We start from the raw sequence: 18,339 nt of genomic DNA on the forward strand, positions 1-18,339 counted from the left end.
GTCTTTATCAGCATCATGAAAACGGACTAATACAATTATGTATTCATTAATAAAACTATGCTCACTTGATAAAATAAAAATAAAATAAAATTTAGTTTCTCAGCCTTGCTCACACATTTAATACTCAGTAGCCACACGTGGCTACTATAATAAACAGCACGGGTCTGGAATATTTCTATCCTCGCAGAAGATTCTATTGAATTGCATGGTTCTAAAATATAAGCTTGTTGAGGCCAAGTACCTTGTCCTTGCTCTATTTCCATTACCTGAAACAATGTCAGGCATAGACCAGGTACTTAGAAAATCTTTTTTGAATGGGTGACTGAAGAAATGAAGGGGCGGATGGGTGAATGTGTAGATGGAATGGGATGGAGCTGAGGAAAGAGGCTGAGGTTAGGAAATAATATTATTCTGCTTCTACTTTTTCTTTTTTAGAGACAGGGTCTCACTCTGTCACCAGGCTGAGTGAAGGGTGCCATCTTGGTTCACTGTAACCTTGACTTCTGAGCTCAAGCGATCCTCCTGCCTCAGTCTCTTGAGTAGCTGGGATCACAGGCACACACCGCCATGCCTGGCTAATTTTTTTTTCTTTTCTTTTCTTTTCTTTTCTTTTTTCTGTCTTTTTTTTTTTTTTAATAGAGACAGGGTCTTACTATGTTGCCAGGCTGGTCATGAACTCCTAGCCTCAAGTGACCCTCCCTCCTCGGCTAACCCAAGGGCTCCACTTTTTCTTAATTTTTTTATTTTATAAAACAAAGCTATTGGCTGGGTGTGGTGGCTCACACCTGTAATCTCAGCACTTTGGGGGAGCTGAAGAGGGTGGATAGCTTGAGCCCAGGAGTTTGCAACCAGCCTGGGCAACATGGCAAAACCCTGTCTTTACCAAAAAAAAAAAAAAAAAATTAGCCAGGCGTGGTGGCACACACCTATGGTCCCAGCTGAGGAGAGTAAGGCTGATGTGGGTGGATGGCTTGAGCCCAGGAGGTAGAGGTTACAGTGAACGGAGATCACACCACTGCACTCCAGCCTGGACAACAGAGTGAGACCCTGTCTCAAAAATAAATATATAAATAGGCTGGGTGCAGGCGCTCACTTCTGTAATCCTAGCAGTTTGGGAGGCTGAGGCAGGCGGATCACATGAGGTCAGTTGAAGACAGCCTGGCCAATATGGTGAAACCCCATCTCTACTTAAAAAAAAAAAAAAAAAATTAGCCAGGCATAGTGGCACACGCCTGTAATCCCAGCTACACCGGAGGCTGAGGCATGAGAATCGCTTGAATCCAGAAGACGGAGGTTGCAGTGAGCCGAATTTGTGCCACTGCACTCCAGTCTGGGTGACGGAGTGAGACTCTGTCTCAAAAATAAGTAAATAAATGCCTACATACATACATAATACATAAATACAAAAAGAAAAGAAAAGAAAAGAAAGCTGTTGAACCAGATGACTCATTTTAAACATCTAATTGATGGACTTCAAAGCAAGAAAAAGTTGGAGGAAGGCATGAAGTTAATTCTTTATCTTGACTTTTATTTTAACCCTTGCATTGCTGGAGTGTCTTGCTTTGGGTGGAAGTCGGGAGGAATCTCTCTTTTCTGTTTCATGGCACAGATTGATGTCAGGACATGAGTGATGGAAAAGATTTCCCATCTAACAGAGACACAGCCTCTGGGTGGCCCAGGACAGACCAGCACGGCGGTAGGAGGCTTCTAGGAAAGACTTTGCAACAACCTGGCTGAACTGGGGATTTGGGGGATCCTGTCATCTCTCTCTTTACATGATGACATTTTTTCGGGGGATTAATTCCCCAGGGATCAGCTTGCTCTAAACCTTGATAATCCAGATTTATGGTTTAATTCAGTCCCCTGAGTATCTTACACAAAGGAAGGGATGTGGGAGGAGAGAGAGAGAGAGGGAGAGAGAGAGAGAGAGAGAGAGAGACAGAAACCAGACAGTGCTTCCAGGAAATCAGGAAAAGGAAGGAGTTGACTTTGAATGCCACTTGCACGAGCCATTTCCAAGCCCAGCCTCAACAACAACTCTGTTTCCAGCTCTGTGATTGATTTGCATCCTTTTTATTCATTTTGTATTTCTATAGATTTAGGGAGTACAAGTGCGGTTTTGTTACATGGATATATTGCGTAGTGGTGAAGTCTGGGCTGGTCGTGTAACCATCACCTGAATCAAGTATAATTTGTCTGTCTCTTACCGGGAGAGAGAAACAGGGGATTTGCAACAGTTGATGCACGCAGGGGAAGAGTAGAGACTACGTGCTGAACCTTTTGATACCCAACAGGGGAAGAGACTATTTTCACCCAAGGGGAAGCTGGGGAAGAGACTCTGGCAGGTCACAGGGACTTAGGACTACGTGAAGTGAAAAGATGTCAAGAATCATTGGAATTTTGGGGGGTGGCAACTGGACCCTCCCACCCTTCCTATTTCCATCCATAGACTCTTCCTTCTTAATCTAGTTCTGCAGATGCCCCCATCCGGCAAAGCTACCGCTCTGGGTCTCACCCTATGCATAGCGCTGCGTGCCAATGCCCTCCCTCCCGCCTGCCCTCCCTCTCTGCTTTAAGGGGATCTGGGGCTTTGGGGCTTTGGTTCTGCACAAGTGCTTGCTCCATGTTGACCAGGTGGAGAGGGTCTGGGGCTTTCAGGACCTCCTCAGCGAGACATCATCTTCACAAACTCTGCAAAGAAAAAAAAAATCCCCAGTAAGGCATCTCGTTGTAAAAGCCCCCAACATTATTTTTTGAGCCCTTCCTATGTGGCCGGCACTGCTGGTTATCCCCGGGAAATTACTTAATCCCTCTATGCTTCCATTTCTCCATCTATGAAATAGGAATCAGATCTCTTTGGCAAGTTACTTAACCCTGTGCCTCAGTTTCTCATCTGTCAAGTTGGCATGTTTAATAGATCTGTCTCATGAGGTTGAGATAAAATTGTCTTAGAGGCTGGGCTCGGTGGCTCACACCTGTAATCCCAGAATTTTGGGAGGCCGAGGTGGGCAGATCGCTTGAGCCTAGGAGTTCGAGACCAGCCTGGGCAACATAGTGAGACACCCAACTGTACAAAAAAATAAAAAAAATTAAAATAGGTAAATAAAATTTGCTCAGAACCATGCCTGCCATCACAGTCACCCCATGTAAACTACTGTAGTTACTATTATGCTCCTACTTCTGAATGACTAATTTCAATATGTTGCGGTTTCTTCATTTCTGTTATGAAAATAATCTTGCACGTAAATAAAACATTAAATTTAAAAAATGGGAATCCTAGTATTGCTATTTCCTTATATGGTTTTTAAGACTGTTAATGGCATGATGCTCATAAAACAGATTAAGTATCCCATAAACAGCTATTGTTGGCCAGGCGCGGTGGCTCATGACTGTAATCCCAGCACTTTGGGACGTCAGGGAGGGCGGATCACTTGAGGTCAAGAGTTTGAGACTGGCCTGGCCAACATGGTGAAACCCCATCTCTACTAAAAGTACAAAAACCAGCTGGGCGTGGTGGCGGGCACCTGTAATCCCAGCTACTCCAGAGGCTGAGGCAGGAGAATCACTTGAATCCAGGAGGTGGAGGTTGCAATGAGCTGAGGTTACACCACTGCACTCAAGCCTGGGTGACAGAGTGAGACTCCATCTCAAAAACAAAAACAAGTTAACAAGGATACCCAGGAATTGAACTCAGCTCTCCACCAAGCAGACCTAATAGACATCTACAGAACTCTCCACCCCAAATCAACAGAATATACATTTTTTTCAGCACCACACCACACCTGTTCCAAAATTGACCACATAGTTGGAAGTAAAGCTCTCCTCAGCAAATGTAAAAGAACAGAAATTATAACAAACTGTCTCTCAGACCACAGTGAAATCCAACTAGAACTCAGGATTAAGAAACTCACTCAAAACTGCTCAACTACATGGAAACTGAACAACCTGCTGCTGAATGACTACTGGGTACATAACGAAATGAAGGCAAAAATAAAGATGTTCTTTGAAACCAACGAGAACAAAGACACAACATACCAGAATCTCTGGGACACATTTAAAGCAGTGTGTAGAGGGAAATTTATAGCACTAAATGCCCACAAGAGAAAGCAGGAAAGATCCAAAATTGACACCCTAACATCACAATTAAAAGAACTAGAAAAGCAAGAGCAAACACATTCAAAAGCTAGCAGAAGGCAAGAAATAACTAAAATCAGAGCAGAACTGAAGGAAATAGAGACACAGAAAACCCTTCAAACAATTAATGAATCCAGGAGCTGGTTTTTTGAAAGGATCAACAAAATTGATAGACCGCTAGCAAGACTAATAAAGAAGAAAAGAGAGAAGAATCAGATAGATGCAATAAAAAATGATAAAGGGGATATCACCACCGATCCCACAGAAATACAAACTACCATCAGAGAATATTACAAACACCTCTATGCAAATAAACTAGAAAATCTAGAAGAAATGGATAAATTCCTCGACACATACACCCTCCCAAGACTAAACCAGGAAGAAATTGAATCTCTGAATAGACCAATAACAGGCTCTGAAATTGTGGCAATAATCAATAGCTTACCAACCAAAAAGAGTCCAGGACCAGATGGATTCACAGCCAAATTCTACCAGAGGTACAAGGAGGAACTGGTACCATTCCTTCTGAAACTATTCCAATCAATAGAAAAAGAGGGAATCCTCCCTAACTCATTTTATGAGGCCAGCATCATCCTGATACCAAAGCCGGGCAGAGACACAACCAAAAAAGAGAATTTTAGACCAATATCCTTGATGAACATTGATGCAAAAATCCTCAATAAAATGCTGGCAAATCTAATCCAGCAGCACATCAAAAAGCTTATCCACCATGATCAAGTGGGCTTCATCCCTGGGATGCAAGGCTGGTTCAATATATGCAAATCAATAAATGTAATCCAGCATATAAACAGAACCAAAGACAAAAACCACATGATTATCTCAATAGATGCAGAAAAGGCCTTTGACAAAATTTAACAACTCTTCATGCTAAAAACTCTCAATAAATTAGGTATTGATGGGACATATCTCAAAATAATAAGAGCTATCTATGACAAACCCACAGCCAATATCATACTGAATGGGCCAAAACTGGAAGCATTCCCTTGGAAAACTGGCACAAGACAGGGATGCCCTCTCTCACCACTCCCATTCAACATAGTGTTGGAAGTTCTGGCCAGGGCAATTAGGCAGGAGAAGGAAATAAAGGGTATTCAATTAGGAAAAGAGGAAGTCAAATTGTCCCTGTTTGTAGATGACATGCTTGCATATCTAGAAAACCCCATTGTCTCAGCCTAAAATCTCCTTAAGCTGATAAGCAACTTCAGCAAAGTCTTAGGATACAAAATCAATGTACAAAAATCACAAGCATTCTTATACACCAATAACAGACAGAGAGCCAAATCATGAGTGAACTCCCATTCACAATTGCTTCAAAGAGAATAAAATACCTAGGAATCCAACTTACAAGGGACGTGAAGGACCTCTTCAAGGAGAACTACAAACCACTGCTCAGTGAAATAAAAGAGGATACAAATAAATGGAAGAACATTCCATGCTCATGGGTAGGAAGAATCAATATCGTGAAAATGGCCATACTGCCCAAGGTAATTTATAGATTAAATGCCATCCCCATCAAGCTACCAATGACTTTCTTCACAGAATTGGAAAAAAACTACTTTAAAGTTCATAGGGAACCAAAAAAGAGCCCGCATCGCCAAGTCAATCCTAAGCCAAAAGAACAAAGCTGGAGGCATCACGCTACCTGACTTCAAACTATACTACAAGGCTACAGTAACCAAAACAGCATGGTACTGGTACCAAAACAGAGATCTAGATCAATGGAACAGAACAGAGCCCTCAGAAATAACACCACATATCTACAACTATCTGATCTTTGACAAACCTGAGAAAAACAAGCAATGGGGAAAGGATTCCCTGTTTAACAAATTGTGCTGGGAAAACTGGCTAGCCATATGTAGAAAGCTGAAACTGGATCCCTTCCTTACACCTTATACAAAAATTAATTCAAGATGGATTAAAGACTTAAACGTTAGACCTAAAACCATAAAAACCCTAGAAGAAAACCTAGGCATTACCATTCAGGACATAGGCATGGGCAAGGACTTCATGTCTAAAACACCAAAAGCAATGGCAACAAAAGCCAAAATTGACAAATGGGATCTAATTAAACTAAAGAGCTTCTGCACAGCAAAAGAAACTACCATCAGAGTGAACAGGCAACCTACAAAATGGGAGAAAATTTTTGCAACCTACTCATCTGACAAAGGGCTAATATCCAGAATCTATAATGAACTCAAACAAATTTACAAGAATAAAACAAATAACCCCATCAAAAAGTGAGTGAAGGACATGAACAGACACTTCTCAAAAGAAGACATTTATGCGGCCAAAAAACACATGAAAAAATGCTCACCATCACTGGCCATCAGAGAAACGCAAATCAAAACCACAGTGAGATACCATCTCACACCTGTTAGAATGGCAATCATTCAAAAGTCAGGAAACAGGTGCTGGAGAGGATGTGGAGAAATAGGAACACTTTTACACTGTTGGTGGGACTGTAAACTAGTTCAACCCTTGTGGAAGTCAGTGTGGCGATTCCTCAGGGATCTAGAATTAGAAATACCATTTGACCCAGCCATCCCATTACTGGGTATATACCCAAAGGACTTTAAATCATGCTGCTATAAAGACACATGCACACATATGTTTATTGCGGCACTATTCACAATAGTAAAGACTTGGAACCAACCCAAATGTCCAACAATGATAGACCAGATTAAGAAAATGTGGCACATATACACCATGGAATACTATGCAGCCATAAAAAATGATGAGTTCATGTCCTTTGTAGGGACATGGATGAAATTGGAAATCATCATTCTCAGTAAACTATCGCAAGAACAAAAAACCAAACACCGCATGTTCTCACTCATAGATGGGAATTGAACAATGAGAACACATGGACACAGGAAGGGGAACATCACACTCTGGGGACTGTTGTGGGGTGGGGGGAGTGGGGAGGGATAGCATTAGGAGATATACCTAATGCTAAATGATGAGTTAATGGGTGCAGCACACCAGCATGGCACCTGTATACATATGTAACTAACCTGCACATTATGCACATGTACCCTAAAACTTAAAGTATAATAATAATAAAATTAAAAAAAAAACAAAAAACCCAAAAAATTCATGATTGTCAGTATCTGATTTCATCTTCTCAACCATCCTGGAGAGATAAGTGTCATTTTACAGATAAGGATAGTTAGGCCAGTGAGGGTCACCAACGTGCCTGAGGTCATGTGGACAGTGAATGGTGAACCCTGGAAGGAACGCAGGTTGCACCTGACTTTGCTGTGGCTCAAGATGACCTTGCTGCCTACCCAGGTCTTGAGGTCGCCCTGAACTTCCCTTGCCTTTGATTGGCCTGAGGATCATCTCCCACCCCCACCCCACCTTCTCCAGATGTCCTTTGATGTCCACCGCACACCTAATCCTGGCTAGATCCAGCAGGTGTCCAACCAGCCTCTACTATGCTTCCATACTGGGACATAGAGCACACGTGGTTTAGAGAAGGGCCCTCCCTCCTCACTATCTAGGATAGAGGCCTTGGAAGCTAAGATAACTCAACACAGCAAGGTCTGCTGTGATAACTTCCATGGAGAGGAACAGAAAAAATTCTGTAAGACTTCACAGCTGGGAGGAAGACATGAGGGCAGGATGGAGAGAAGCTTCCTGACAAAGGTTGCCTTGATGTGAGTTCCCGAGGGATGGATGAGACTGAAAGATGTGGTAAGTGGACAGAGCATCTGGTGCCAAGGAACGGAGGTTGGAGAACATAAAGCAGGCACCAAGTTTGTGCCAGAACTTAAAAGTTCGCAGAATGGCTACAGAAGATACAGGCTGGGTGGGTGGGCGAGGCCAGATGACGGATAGACTTGGATATCAGACAAAGAATTTTTTTTTTTTCTGGAGATAGAGTCTCGTTCTGTCACCCAGGCTGGAGTGCAGTGGGGTGATTTCACTGCAACCTCCACCTCCCAAGTTCAAGCAGTTCTCCTGCCTCAGCCTCCCAAGTAGCTGGGACTACGGGCGCAGGCTGCCACTCCCGACTGATTTTTTGTATTTTAGTAGAGACGGGGTTTCACCATATTGCCCAGTCTGGTCTCGAACTCCTGAGCTAAGACAATCCACCTGCCTCAGCCTCCCAAAGTGCTAGGATTACAGGCATGAGCCACCGCGCCTGGACTTTTTTTTTTTTTTTTTTTTTTTTTCAGATGGAGTCTCACTCTGTTGCCCAGGCTGGAGTGCAGTGGTGTGACCTCGGCTCACTGCAACCTCCACCTCCTGGGTTCAAGCAATTCTCCTGCCTCAGCCCCCTGAGTAGCCTGGGACTACAGGCGTGCACTGTCACTCCTAGCTAATTTGTGTATTTTTAGTAGAGATGGGGTTTCACCATGTTGGCCCAGCTGGTCTTGAACTCCTGACCTCAGGTCATCCGCCAACTTCGGCCTGCCAAAGTGCTGAGATTACAGGCGTGAACCACTGAGCCCAGCCAGAATTTTGGACTTTTGTCCGTAAGCAGCAGATAGGTGCTGAGATCTTTGAACCAAAGAATGTCACAATTAGAACTTGACATGCCCTTTTTTTTTTTTTTTTTTTTTTGATGGAGTCTTGCTCTGGAGTGCAATGGCGCGATCTCAGCTCACTGCAACCTCCGCCCCCAGCGTTCTAGCAATTCTCCTGCCTCAGCCTCCCGAGTAGCTGGGATTACAGGCACCTGCCACCACCTCTGGCTAATTTTTTTGTATTTGTAGTAGAGACAGGATTTCGCCATGTTGGCCAGGCTGGTCTCGAACTACTAACCTCAGGTGATCCACCTGCCTCGGCCTCCCAAAGTGCTGGGATTACAGATGTGAGCCACCGTGCCCAGCCGACATGCCCTTTCTGTTCTTCACATAAAAAAGAACCCCACCTCTCATCCATGTAGAACCCCAATCCTTTTCACTTATTCAGTGATCCAATATACTCATGCTGGGCTCTGTGCTAGGATTTGGGGATATAGTGATGATGAAGGCATTAGTCCACGATCTCAGAAGGAAATAGGCAATAAACTCTGGAGATACCACGAATCCGTATTACTGCAGAAGCAAGCATGGGGTGTTATCGGGGAGCCAGAAGAGGGACACGGAGCCCAGTAAGACAGGTGAGAGACACCTTCCAGGAACATAACTAGGAATTAGCCAGGAGAGAGGGGAAAGGGTGTTCCAGACGGAAGGACAACTTGAGCAAAGACAGGAAAGGATAATTTAAAAATACAGTGGTGCTTTGTGCATGATTTCTTTTAGTTTTCTCCAAAAGGTGTCATTATCCACCTCATTTTACAGATGGGAAAACTGACCCTTAAAGAGAAAAAGGGAGTAGCATAAGGCTACATGCTGAGTCAGCAACGATCCTGAATTTGAAGCCCCTGAACCTGACCCCAGAGCTCCAGCTACTAGCCAGTCCGGTCTCTTTCTGATAGGACAAGTTCTTCCTAGGTTAAAAGGTTCCCTGCAAACTAAGAAGGAATGGGTAAGGGGGAAGGCGGTCCTGAGCATGGGAAGGAAAGGGCCTTGGCTGAGGTGTTCCTCGGAGCCACCAGAAGTGAAGGACACCCAGCTCTTTGAAATGAATAGCCTGGGAAGAAAGGGACGGAACAAATGCTTCCAAAACCTGCCACCCGCTTCCATTCTCAAACTTGGAGAGGAGTGAGAAGGAGTGGCCAACCTGGAAAATCTGACAGTGAGTTGGAAGTGGATTCCTGCAGTGGCTGCCCCCGCTCCCCTCCACGCCCAGTCAATGTCACCTTCAAAGTCAACAGTGCCGTCTCCATTAACATCAGCCTCCCGGACAACCTCAGAGATCTCCCGGGGGGTGAGCCGCTCCCCCAGGAGTCTCTGCATGGCCTGCTGTAGCTCCGCCAGGGTGATCTCCCCATCTCCGTTCGTGTCAAACTGAATAGAAGCAGAAATAGATTATATCAGCAATGACGATGATGACAGCCACGAGATGTTGGAGTTAGCTCAAGTACTGAGCTAAGAACTTTGGGAATGTGAGCCGCTAGAATGTCAGCTCCAAAAGAGTTTTGTTCTGTTTTTTTTCTTTTTCTCTTTTCTTTTTTTTTGTTTTTGTTTTTGTTTTTTTTTGAGACAGTCTCACTCTGTCACCCAGGCTGAAGTGCAGTGGTGCAATCTCGGCTCACTGCAGCCTTCACCTCCTGGGTTCAAGCAATTCTCGTCCCTCAGCCTCCCGAGTAGCTGGGATTACAGGCGCGTACCACCAAAGCCGGCTAATTTTTGTATTTTTAGTAGAGACAGGGTTTCACCATGTTGGCCAGGCTGGTCTTGAACTCCTGACCTCAGTTGATCCACCTGCCTAAGCCTCCCAAAATGCTGGAATTACAGGCGTGAGCCACCGCACCCGGCTGAAACTTTTTTTTTAATGAGACGGGGTCTCACTATTTTGACCAGGTTGGTCTTAAAATCTTGGCCTTAAGCAACCCTTCCACCTTGTCCTTCCAAAGTGCTAGGCTTACAGTCGTGAGCCAGGGTGCCCAGCGATACATTTGAAACTTACTTTCTAAGTGATTTTTGAAACATACATTATTATTTACTATAGTTATCCTGCTGTGCAATAGATCTCAAAAGTTATTCTGCCTGTCTAACCAAAACTTTGTACCCTCTGACAAGCAACTGTTCATTCCTTCTCCCTGGCTCCCCAGCCTCTGCTAACCACCTTTCTTTTTATTTGCATGAGTTCAATTTTTTAAGATTCTGCATGTAAGATTATGCGGTATTTGTCCTTTTGTGCCTGGCTTAGCATAATGTGCTTCACGTTTATTCATGTTGTTGCAAATGACAGAGTTTCCTTCTTTTTAAAAGCTGAATATGCCAGGCGCAGTGGCTCACACCTGTAATCCCAGCACTTTGGGAGGCCAAGGCGGGTGGATCACCTGAGGTCAGGAGTTCGAGACCAGCCTGACCAACATGGAGAAACTCCGTCTTTACTAAAAATACAAAATTAGCCAGGCGTGGTGGCGCATGCCTGTAGTCCCAGCTACTTGGGAGTCTGAGGCAGGAGAATCGCTTGAACTTGGGAGGTGGAGGTTGTGGTGAGCCGAGATTGCGCCGTTGCACTCCAGCCTGGGCAACAAGAGCAAAACTCTGTCTCAAAAAAAGAGGAAGAAAATTTTAAATGATCTATGCTTCTTGCATTGTGTTTCTTTTGGACGACGCTGCTGTAGGCTGAGGAAGCTGCAAGTTAACAAGTGCTGTAAGGCAGGAAGGTGTACTTGAGGAAGAGGCAGAAGTGGGGAGTGTTTAGGGAGGCATGAGCTGGGGAGAGATGAGCATGGAATAGGCAAGTTCTCAGTGTTGCAGAAGGCAGGGCCCAAGTACATAGGGGCTTGTGTGTCATGGGACGTTGTCAGGATTTGGTTCTGAGTAAGACAAGAAGCCACTGGAGAATTTTAAACAGGGGAGTGACCAGATCTGATATATATTTTAAAAGAATAAGAGCATGAAACCCTGTTGTGTAGAGAACAGACCACAGTAGGACCACGATGGGGGCCAGGAAACCAATTAGAGGGCTGCCATGATCATCCTGGTAGGAGATGATTGCGGTTTGAACCAGTTAGCACCAGCAGAGCTCAAGAAGGAGAGTTCACTCACCGATGTTTTGGAAATTGAAAGTACTAGACTTTCTGGTAGACTAGTTAAGGGTGTGCAGGGCAGAGCTTCGGAGGCAGTTCATTAATTCAACACATATGTATCCATATTGCTAAAAAAAAATGTGTCAGTAGTGCCCATGTGGAAGGCACTGTTCTTGGGACTGAGCATGGAGCAGTGAGCAAGGTACTTAGAAATATTTGTCTTCTGTGCCTGGCTTATTTCACCTAGCACACTGTCCTCCAGTTTCATCCTTGTTGTTGTGTGGGGCAGGATTTCCTTCTTTTGTAAGGCTGAATATTGCGTTTAAATATATACCACACAGAAGGAGAAATACTGCATGATTCCACTTACGTATGAAGTACTTAAAATAACCAAACTCATAGAAGCAGAGAGTAGGATAGTTGCTGGGGGTTAGGAGGACAGGGAAATGGGGAGCTATTGTACCATGGGTATAAAGTTTCAGTTACGCAAGATAGGTTCTAGAGATCTGCTGTGTGGCATTGTGCCCATAATTAATAATACTGCATAATGACAAATATTGCTTTTAATGGCAAAATCACAATTACTTTTGCATCAACCTAATAACTATGGGCAAAAGACGTGAACAGCCATCTCTCTAAAGAAGACAAATGGGCAAAAGACATGAACAGCCATCTCTCTAAAGAAGACAAATGGGCAAAAGACGTGAACAGCTATCTCTCTAAAGAAGACAGACAAACGGCAAACAAGTTCGTGAAAAAAATGCTCAGCATCACTAATCATTTAGGAAATTTAAATTAAAACCACAATGAAATATCACCTCACATCTGTTAGGATGGCTACTGTTAAAAAGATGAATAATAACAAGTGTTGGTGAGGATGTGGATAAAAGGGAACCCTGGTACACTTTTGCTGGGTATGGAAATTAGCACAGCTATTATAGAAAATGGTATGGAGGTTCCTTAGAAAATTAAACCTAGAGCTGCCATATGACCCAGCAATACCACTTCTGGGTATGTATCTAAAGGAATTGAAATCAGTATGTTAAAGGGATGTTTGCACTCCCCTGCTCATGGCAGCACTATTCACAATAGCCAAGGTATGGAAGCAACCTGTGTCCATCAAAACAGAAGAGTGGATAAAGAAAACATGGCATAAGTACACAATGGAATACTATTCAGCTTTTTTTTTTTTTTTTTTTTTTTTGAGGTGGAGTTTCGCTCTTGTTTCCCAGGCTGGAGTGCAGTGGTGCAATCTTGGCTCATTGCAACCTCTACCTCCCGGGTTCAAGTGATTCTCCTGCCTCAGCCTCCTGAGTACTTGGGATTACAGGCATGTACCACCACGCCTAGCTAATTTTGTATTTTTAGTAGAGATGGGGTTTCTCCATGTTGGTCAGGCTGGTCTCAAACTCCTGACCTCAGGTGATCCATCTGCTTCAGCCTCCCAAAGTGCTGGGATTACAGGCATGAGCCACCACATCTGGCCTTAAAATTTTCTAGTAGTGACGTTTAAAAAAAATGTTAAAAGGAACAAATGAAACTAATTTTTAATATTCTCTTTTATTTAACCCAATATATCTAAAGTGTTATCCTTTAATCATGTAATCCACTTAAAAATTATTAATTAGCTATGTAAGTAGCATTCTTTTTATGCACACTGGATTTCATAAGGCAGTAAGTTCTAAGTTCTTAGTCGGTGCTCAGCATGCTTAATTAGGATACTTAGCATAGAAGTTTACTTAAGTACACAAGTATGTTATTGCTAATTATATTAGCATACTAAGTCTTAATCCAGTGTTCACGTTACACTTACAGCACTTCTCAATCCAGACAACTTTTTCTTTTTGTTTTGAGAAGGAGTCTCACTCTTATAACCCAGGCTGGAGTGCAATGGTGCGATCTCAGCTCACTGCAACCTCTGCCTCCCAGATTCAAGCAATTCCCTGCCTCAGCTTCCCAAGTAGCTGGGATTACAGGCACCCACCACCATGGCTGGCTAAATTTTTTTTTATTTTTAGTGGAGACGGGGTTTCAGCATCTTGGCCAGGCTGGTCTTAAACTCCTGACCTTGTGATCCACCTGCATCGGCCTCCCAAAGTGCTGGGATTACAGGTGTGAGCCACTGCGCCCGGCCAGCTGTAGATCTTTATAAGAAGCTGGGAGAGGCACTTGCACAGCCAATAGGTGGAGGCCTCCTAGGATTTGAACCCATGTTTGCCTGGTTCCAAATCCTTTGCTTCCAAACACTCTACTATTCTTTATTTTCACCTTATGTTGCTGAAAGCTCTCAGAATGAGAAGGTATTTTATCAGGGGATATAAGCAAGTCTGTTATTTTCACTGGGTCTGATATTTTTTAGCATCTCTGCAGCAAGTGGCTTGTACCAGATGATCACTTTGCATTCCCTTCTGGGATCTTAAATTCTTGGATTCTTCCTGTTACAGGCACTAAGAATAGAGGCCCTGGCCAGGCATAGTGGCTCATGCCTGTAATCCCAGCACTTTGGGAGGCTGAGGCAGGTGGATCACTTGAGGTCAGGAGTTCGAGACCAGCCTGGTCAACATGGTGAAACCCCGTCTCTACTAAAAATACAAAAATTAGCTGGGTGTGGTATCGGGCACCTGTAATCCCAGCTACTTGGGAGGCTGAGACAGGAGAATGGCTTGAACCCGAGAGGCAGAGGTTGTAGTGAGCCGAGATTACACCATTGCACTCCAGCCTGGGGCCAACAGTGAAACCCCGTCTCAAAAAAAAAAGTCCTAACATTTATCCTAGAGATGGCAGGATCTTGGATAAGATTTATAATCTTCATGAGCCTCACTTTTCTCATCTGTTTAATTGGGACACATGACTGCTTGCTTACTCCTGATGTGTTTGTGTGTGTGTTTTTGTTTTTGTTTGTTTGTTTTTTTTGAGGATTAAATCAGATAAAGTATACAGAGGCATTGATCCATTGCAGGTGTTTGGAATACATTATTTTTCTTCCCTATTTATCGATCCCTCCATGGCTGGAAAAAAAAGGGTGGGTGCCTGGTTGGTGGGTGCTGTCCATGGTATTGGCTAATTACAGGCAGACCCCAGAGGGTCTGTCTCTACCATCACCAGCACCATGACACTGTTAACTCACCTCCTTGAAGGCATCCCGCATCTCCTGGACACCGATCATCCCAGCCGTTTCTGCAAGCAATTTGGGGGTCATCAGCTCCACAAAGTCATCAAAGTCTACACGGCCACCCACTGAGGAAGATGGCACAGGATTAGCGAGACCCCACAAGCCCTGGCCTTCCATTACCTCACTTTGTGCTTCGAGTCAGTTAGATTAGCTCCCTTCTCCCTGCCCTATAAGAGCCGTCTTTGACTTCCTCCCTCCAGCAGCTAACTCCAAGCTCCAAACTCATGTCCCTCTAGCCTGAACAGGAGTGGATAGGGTGTGGTATGGTGGAAGTAACTGCCTGTGTGACTTTCAGACAGTTGGTTAAGATGTTTCTCCTTCTCTGTAGACTCGTAGAAAGAGGAGTGTGAATTAAATGAGCATCCAAATTTTTTTCAGATATGAATACTATCATTACCTTGAATTCAACCTTGTTTAGTTCATTACATGCCCAGAAGCAAACCCAATAGCTTTTTTTTTTTTTTTTTTTTTTTTTTTTTGAGACAGAGTCCCACTCTGTTGCCAAGGCTGGAGTGCAATGGTGCGATCTTGGCTCACTGCAACCTCTGCCTCCCGGGTTCAAGCGATTCTCGTACCTTAGCCTCCCGAGTAGCTGGGATTACAGGTGCACGCCATCACGCCTGGCTAATTTTTTGTATTTTTAGTAGAGATGGGGTGTCACCATGTTGCCCATGCTGTTCACAAACCCCTAACCTCAGGTGATCTGCCAACCTCAGCCTCCCAGAGTGCTGGAATTACAGGTTACAGGTGTGAGACACTGCGCCCGGCTTCAATAGGAATTTTATTCTAGCTAAAATCTCAAAATCAGTTATGATCTCCATCCAAAAATCCATCCATCCTTTTTGCAGCTGTATTCACCAACATTAGCTCCAGCTCCAAGTTTGTTTCCCACATCCAATACAGCTCCAATCTCGTGCTCCACTGATGAATCTTAGTGGTGATAGTAATAACTACATTTAATAAGAATTTACTGGAGGCCAAGCCTTTATCTGCATCAGCATCTTTATCTCTTCCTTTCCACAGTCCCATGAGGTAAGGAGAGAAGCATCTTCCTCTATAGATGAGGAAATGGAAACTCAAGAGTAACAGATAGCTTCACTTTTCAAAATGACCGTAATTAGTAAATAATAGAACTGAGATTTGAACCCAGACCTATCTCTAAAAGCTTTTAACCACTTCAAATGCTGCCTTGCTGAGTCGAATCTGACCTGTTTTCTTCCAGACTTCTAGTCCCTCCCATCCTCCTCTCCATCCCCAACTCTACTGTCAACCTCTACATCCTTCCCAATTCTGCCCTGATCCATTCCCTAACCCCGGCCAGCCCTCCCATTTCCTGGACTCACGGTTCATGCGGATTTGCTGGCCGAGCTCAATCAGTTCCATCTCCGTGGGCATGTAACCCATCGTCCTCATGAGATTCCCCAGATCCTTACAAGAGATGAACCCATCTCGGTCCTTATCGAACTCAAGAAACGCTTCCCGCAGCTCTGAAAGTTAAGAGAGAAGAACTTCGGGGGAACTTCAAGCAGTCAGTGGGGAAGAGTGGCATCTCTTGAAGCTATCAATGAGGCTCCAACTAGAGACTCCTTAAAGGAGCGTACATCAAAAACAAAACAAAACAAAAAAACCAAGGCCGGGTGTGGTGGCTCATGCCTGTAATCCCAGCACTTTGGGAGGCCAAGGTGGGTGGATCACCTGAGGTGAGGAGTTTGAGGCCAGCCTGACCAACATGGCAAAACCCCATCTCTACTAAATACAAAAAATTAGCCGGGCGTGGTGGCGCATGCCTACGATCCCAGCTACTAGGGAGGCTTCCTCAGCCGAGGCAGAAGAATCGCTTGAACCTGGGAGGCGGAGGTAGCAGTGAGAGGAGATTGTGCCATTGCACTCCAGCCTGGCAACAAGAGCAAAACTCTGTCTCAAAAAAGAAAAAAAATTTCAAAAAGGAGTGATGTATGAAATGTGTTAGCAAAAGAGGCATCATTCCTGAGACCACTAAATGAGAGCACTGGCGTCCTTCAGATTCCTGGGTGAAGATATGGGGAACCTCAAAGTCACCAAGAGAGAAACTCATTTGTTTTCACTCCTGAGTCTTGGAGACACTTGAGGATGGATATGCCTTCGAAATACTTTGGGAAGTCCTTCAACTGCCACGAGAAAGAGTTCTACAAAATTACAGTTGAGTGGGAAGAGAGAGGGATTGTAAAAATTCCATGTAATGGAATTTACACAGAAATGCACAAAGGGACTGAGGGCAGGTCAGGTGGGTGGATGGCAACGTGGAAGCAACTGGGGAAGACGGTGTTACCTTCAATCTCATCTTGTCCCAGTGGTCTTTCCTGGAAAGGAATGCAGATGAGAGGGAATTTAGAGAGAGGGTCACCCATTCTCCAAAGGGTCTCCTTGTTGTCCCAAGCTCCTCTCCACCCTCTCGTGGTTCTCTTTCCATTCTCTCTCTCCTCCTCCATCCCTCCCATTCCTTTTCCCATCTCCTGACTCCTGTTCCACAGTTCTTGGCTCTCCACCCCCCTCTCGATTGCTCTCTCCCACCCATGAATCCCAATCTCCCTTTTTCTCCCTTTCTTAGACAAACACCCATCACATTGTGTCAAAGGGGGTCTTAAACACTGGGGAGTCCAATCTCCTCCATCTCCAGATGAAAAAAGCGAAACTTCACAACCACAGCTAACTCATTCAGAGTGCTGACTCTGTGCCAGGCAGTTTCCACAATCATTTCATATAAACCTCAGAACTTCTCTGTGATGCAGATCTACATCTCGTTTCCATCTTACCCACGAGAAAGCTGAGGAACAGAGAGGCTAAGGAACCTACACAAGGTCACACTGCTCACAAGTGGCAGGTCCCCGCCCAAGGGAGGAAGGCATTCAATTGCTCCCTGGAGGTCATGGGGCAAGTCAGACACAGCATTGGGATTTGAATTCAGGGCTCCTGACTCCCAAGTCAGAATTCTTCACAGTAGCCCCCATTCACTCCTTTCTCAATTGCCTCCAATCTTCCTGCCAAAGGTTAGAATCTCTGTGTATGGAAACAGCATTCAATGGCTTTCAGGCAGGAAGGTCAGTGCCAGCATGACCAATTCCTAAACATTCTGAGAATGTCCAGTTATTGCTGCCCCACCTACTCCCACACACACCTGAAGGGTTGAGCTTAGATATACATGGCATGTTAACAAGGAAATTCTACTGACCTCTGACCTCTTTAACCTTCCCATCTCCCTTTATCCCTGGAGCCTTTCCCTCAGCTTCTCTGTCATCTGATCCCCTCCTTGCGATCCCTTATCACCCTTTTTTTTCATTGTCTCTCTCTCTCTCTTTTTTTTTTTTTTGAGACACAGTCTCGCTCTGTCACCCAGGCTGGAGTGCAGTGGCGCGAACTCGGCTCACTGCAACCTCCT

The 18,339-nt window shown here is 44.5% G+C and overlaps 1 protein-coding gene across 1 annotated transcript in view; it reads right to left on the reverse strand.

Annotated features, from left to right (window-relative positions):
• Positions 1-1,502: 1,502 nt before the first annotated feature.
• CABP5 (calcium binding protein 5) overlaps positions 1,503-18,339 on the reverse strand; it is a 20,969-nt gene continuing 4,132 nt past the window's right edge. Inside the window, exons 2-6 of the mRNA XM_054465502.2 lie at positions 17,233-17,263; positions 16,268-16,411; positions 14,880-14,989; positions 9,908-10,055; positions 1,503-2,691 (exon numbers count right to left, since the gene is read on the reverse strand). Coding sequence (XP_054321477.2) covers positions 2,666-2,691; positions 9,908-10,055; positions 14,880-14,989; positions 16,268-16,411; positions 17,233-17,263 — 459 coding nt within the window. The 3' untranslated portion in view covers positions 1,503-2,665. The remainder of the gene's footprint in view (positions 2,692-9,907; positions 10,056-14,879; positions 14,990-16,267; positions 16,412-17,232; positions 17,264-18,339) is intronic.

This window comes from Pongo pygmaeus, chromosome 20 (assembly GCF_028885625.2).
Source record: "Pongo pygmaeus isolate AG05252 chromosome 20, NHGRI_mPonPyg2-v2.0_pri, whole genome shotgun sequence".
In the NCBI taxonomy this organism is placed as follows: domain Eukaryota; kingdom Metazoa; phylum Chordata; class Mammalia; order Primates; family Hominidae; genus Pongo; species Pongo pygmaeus.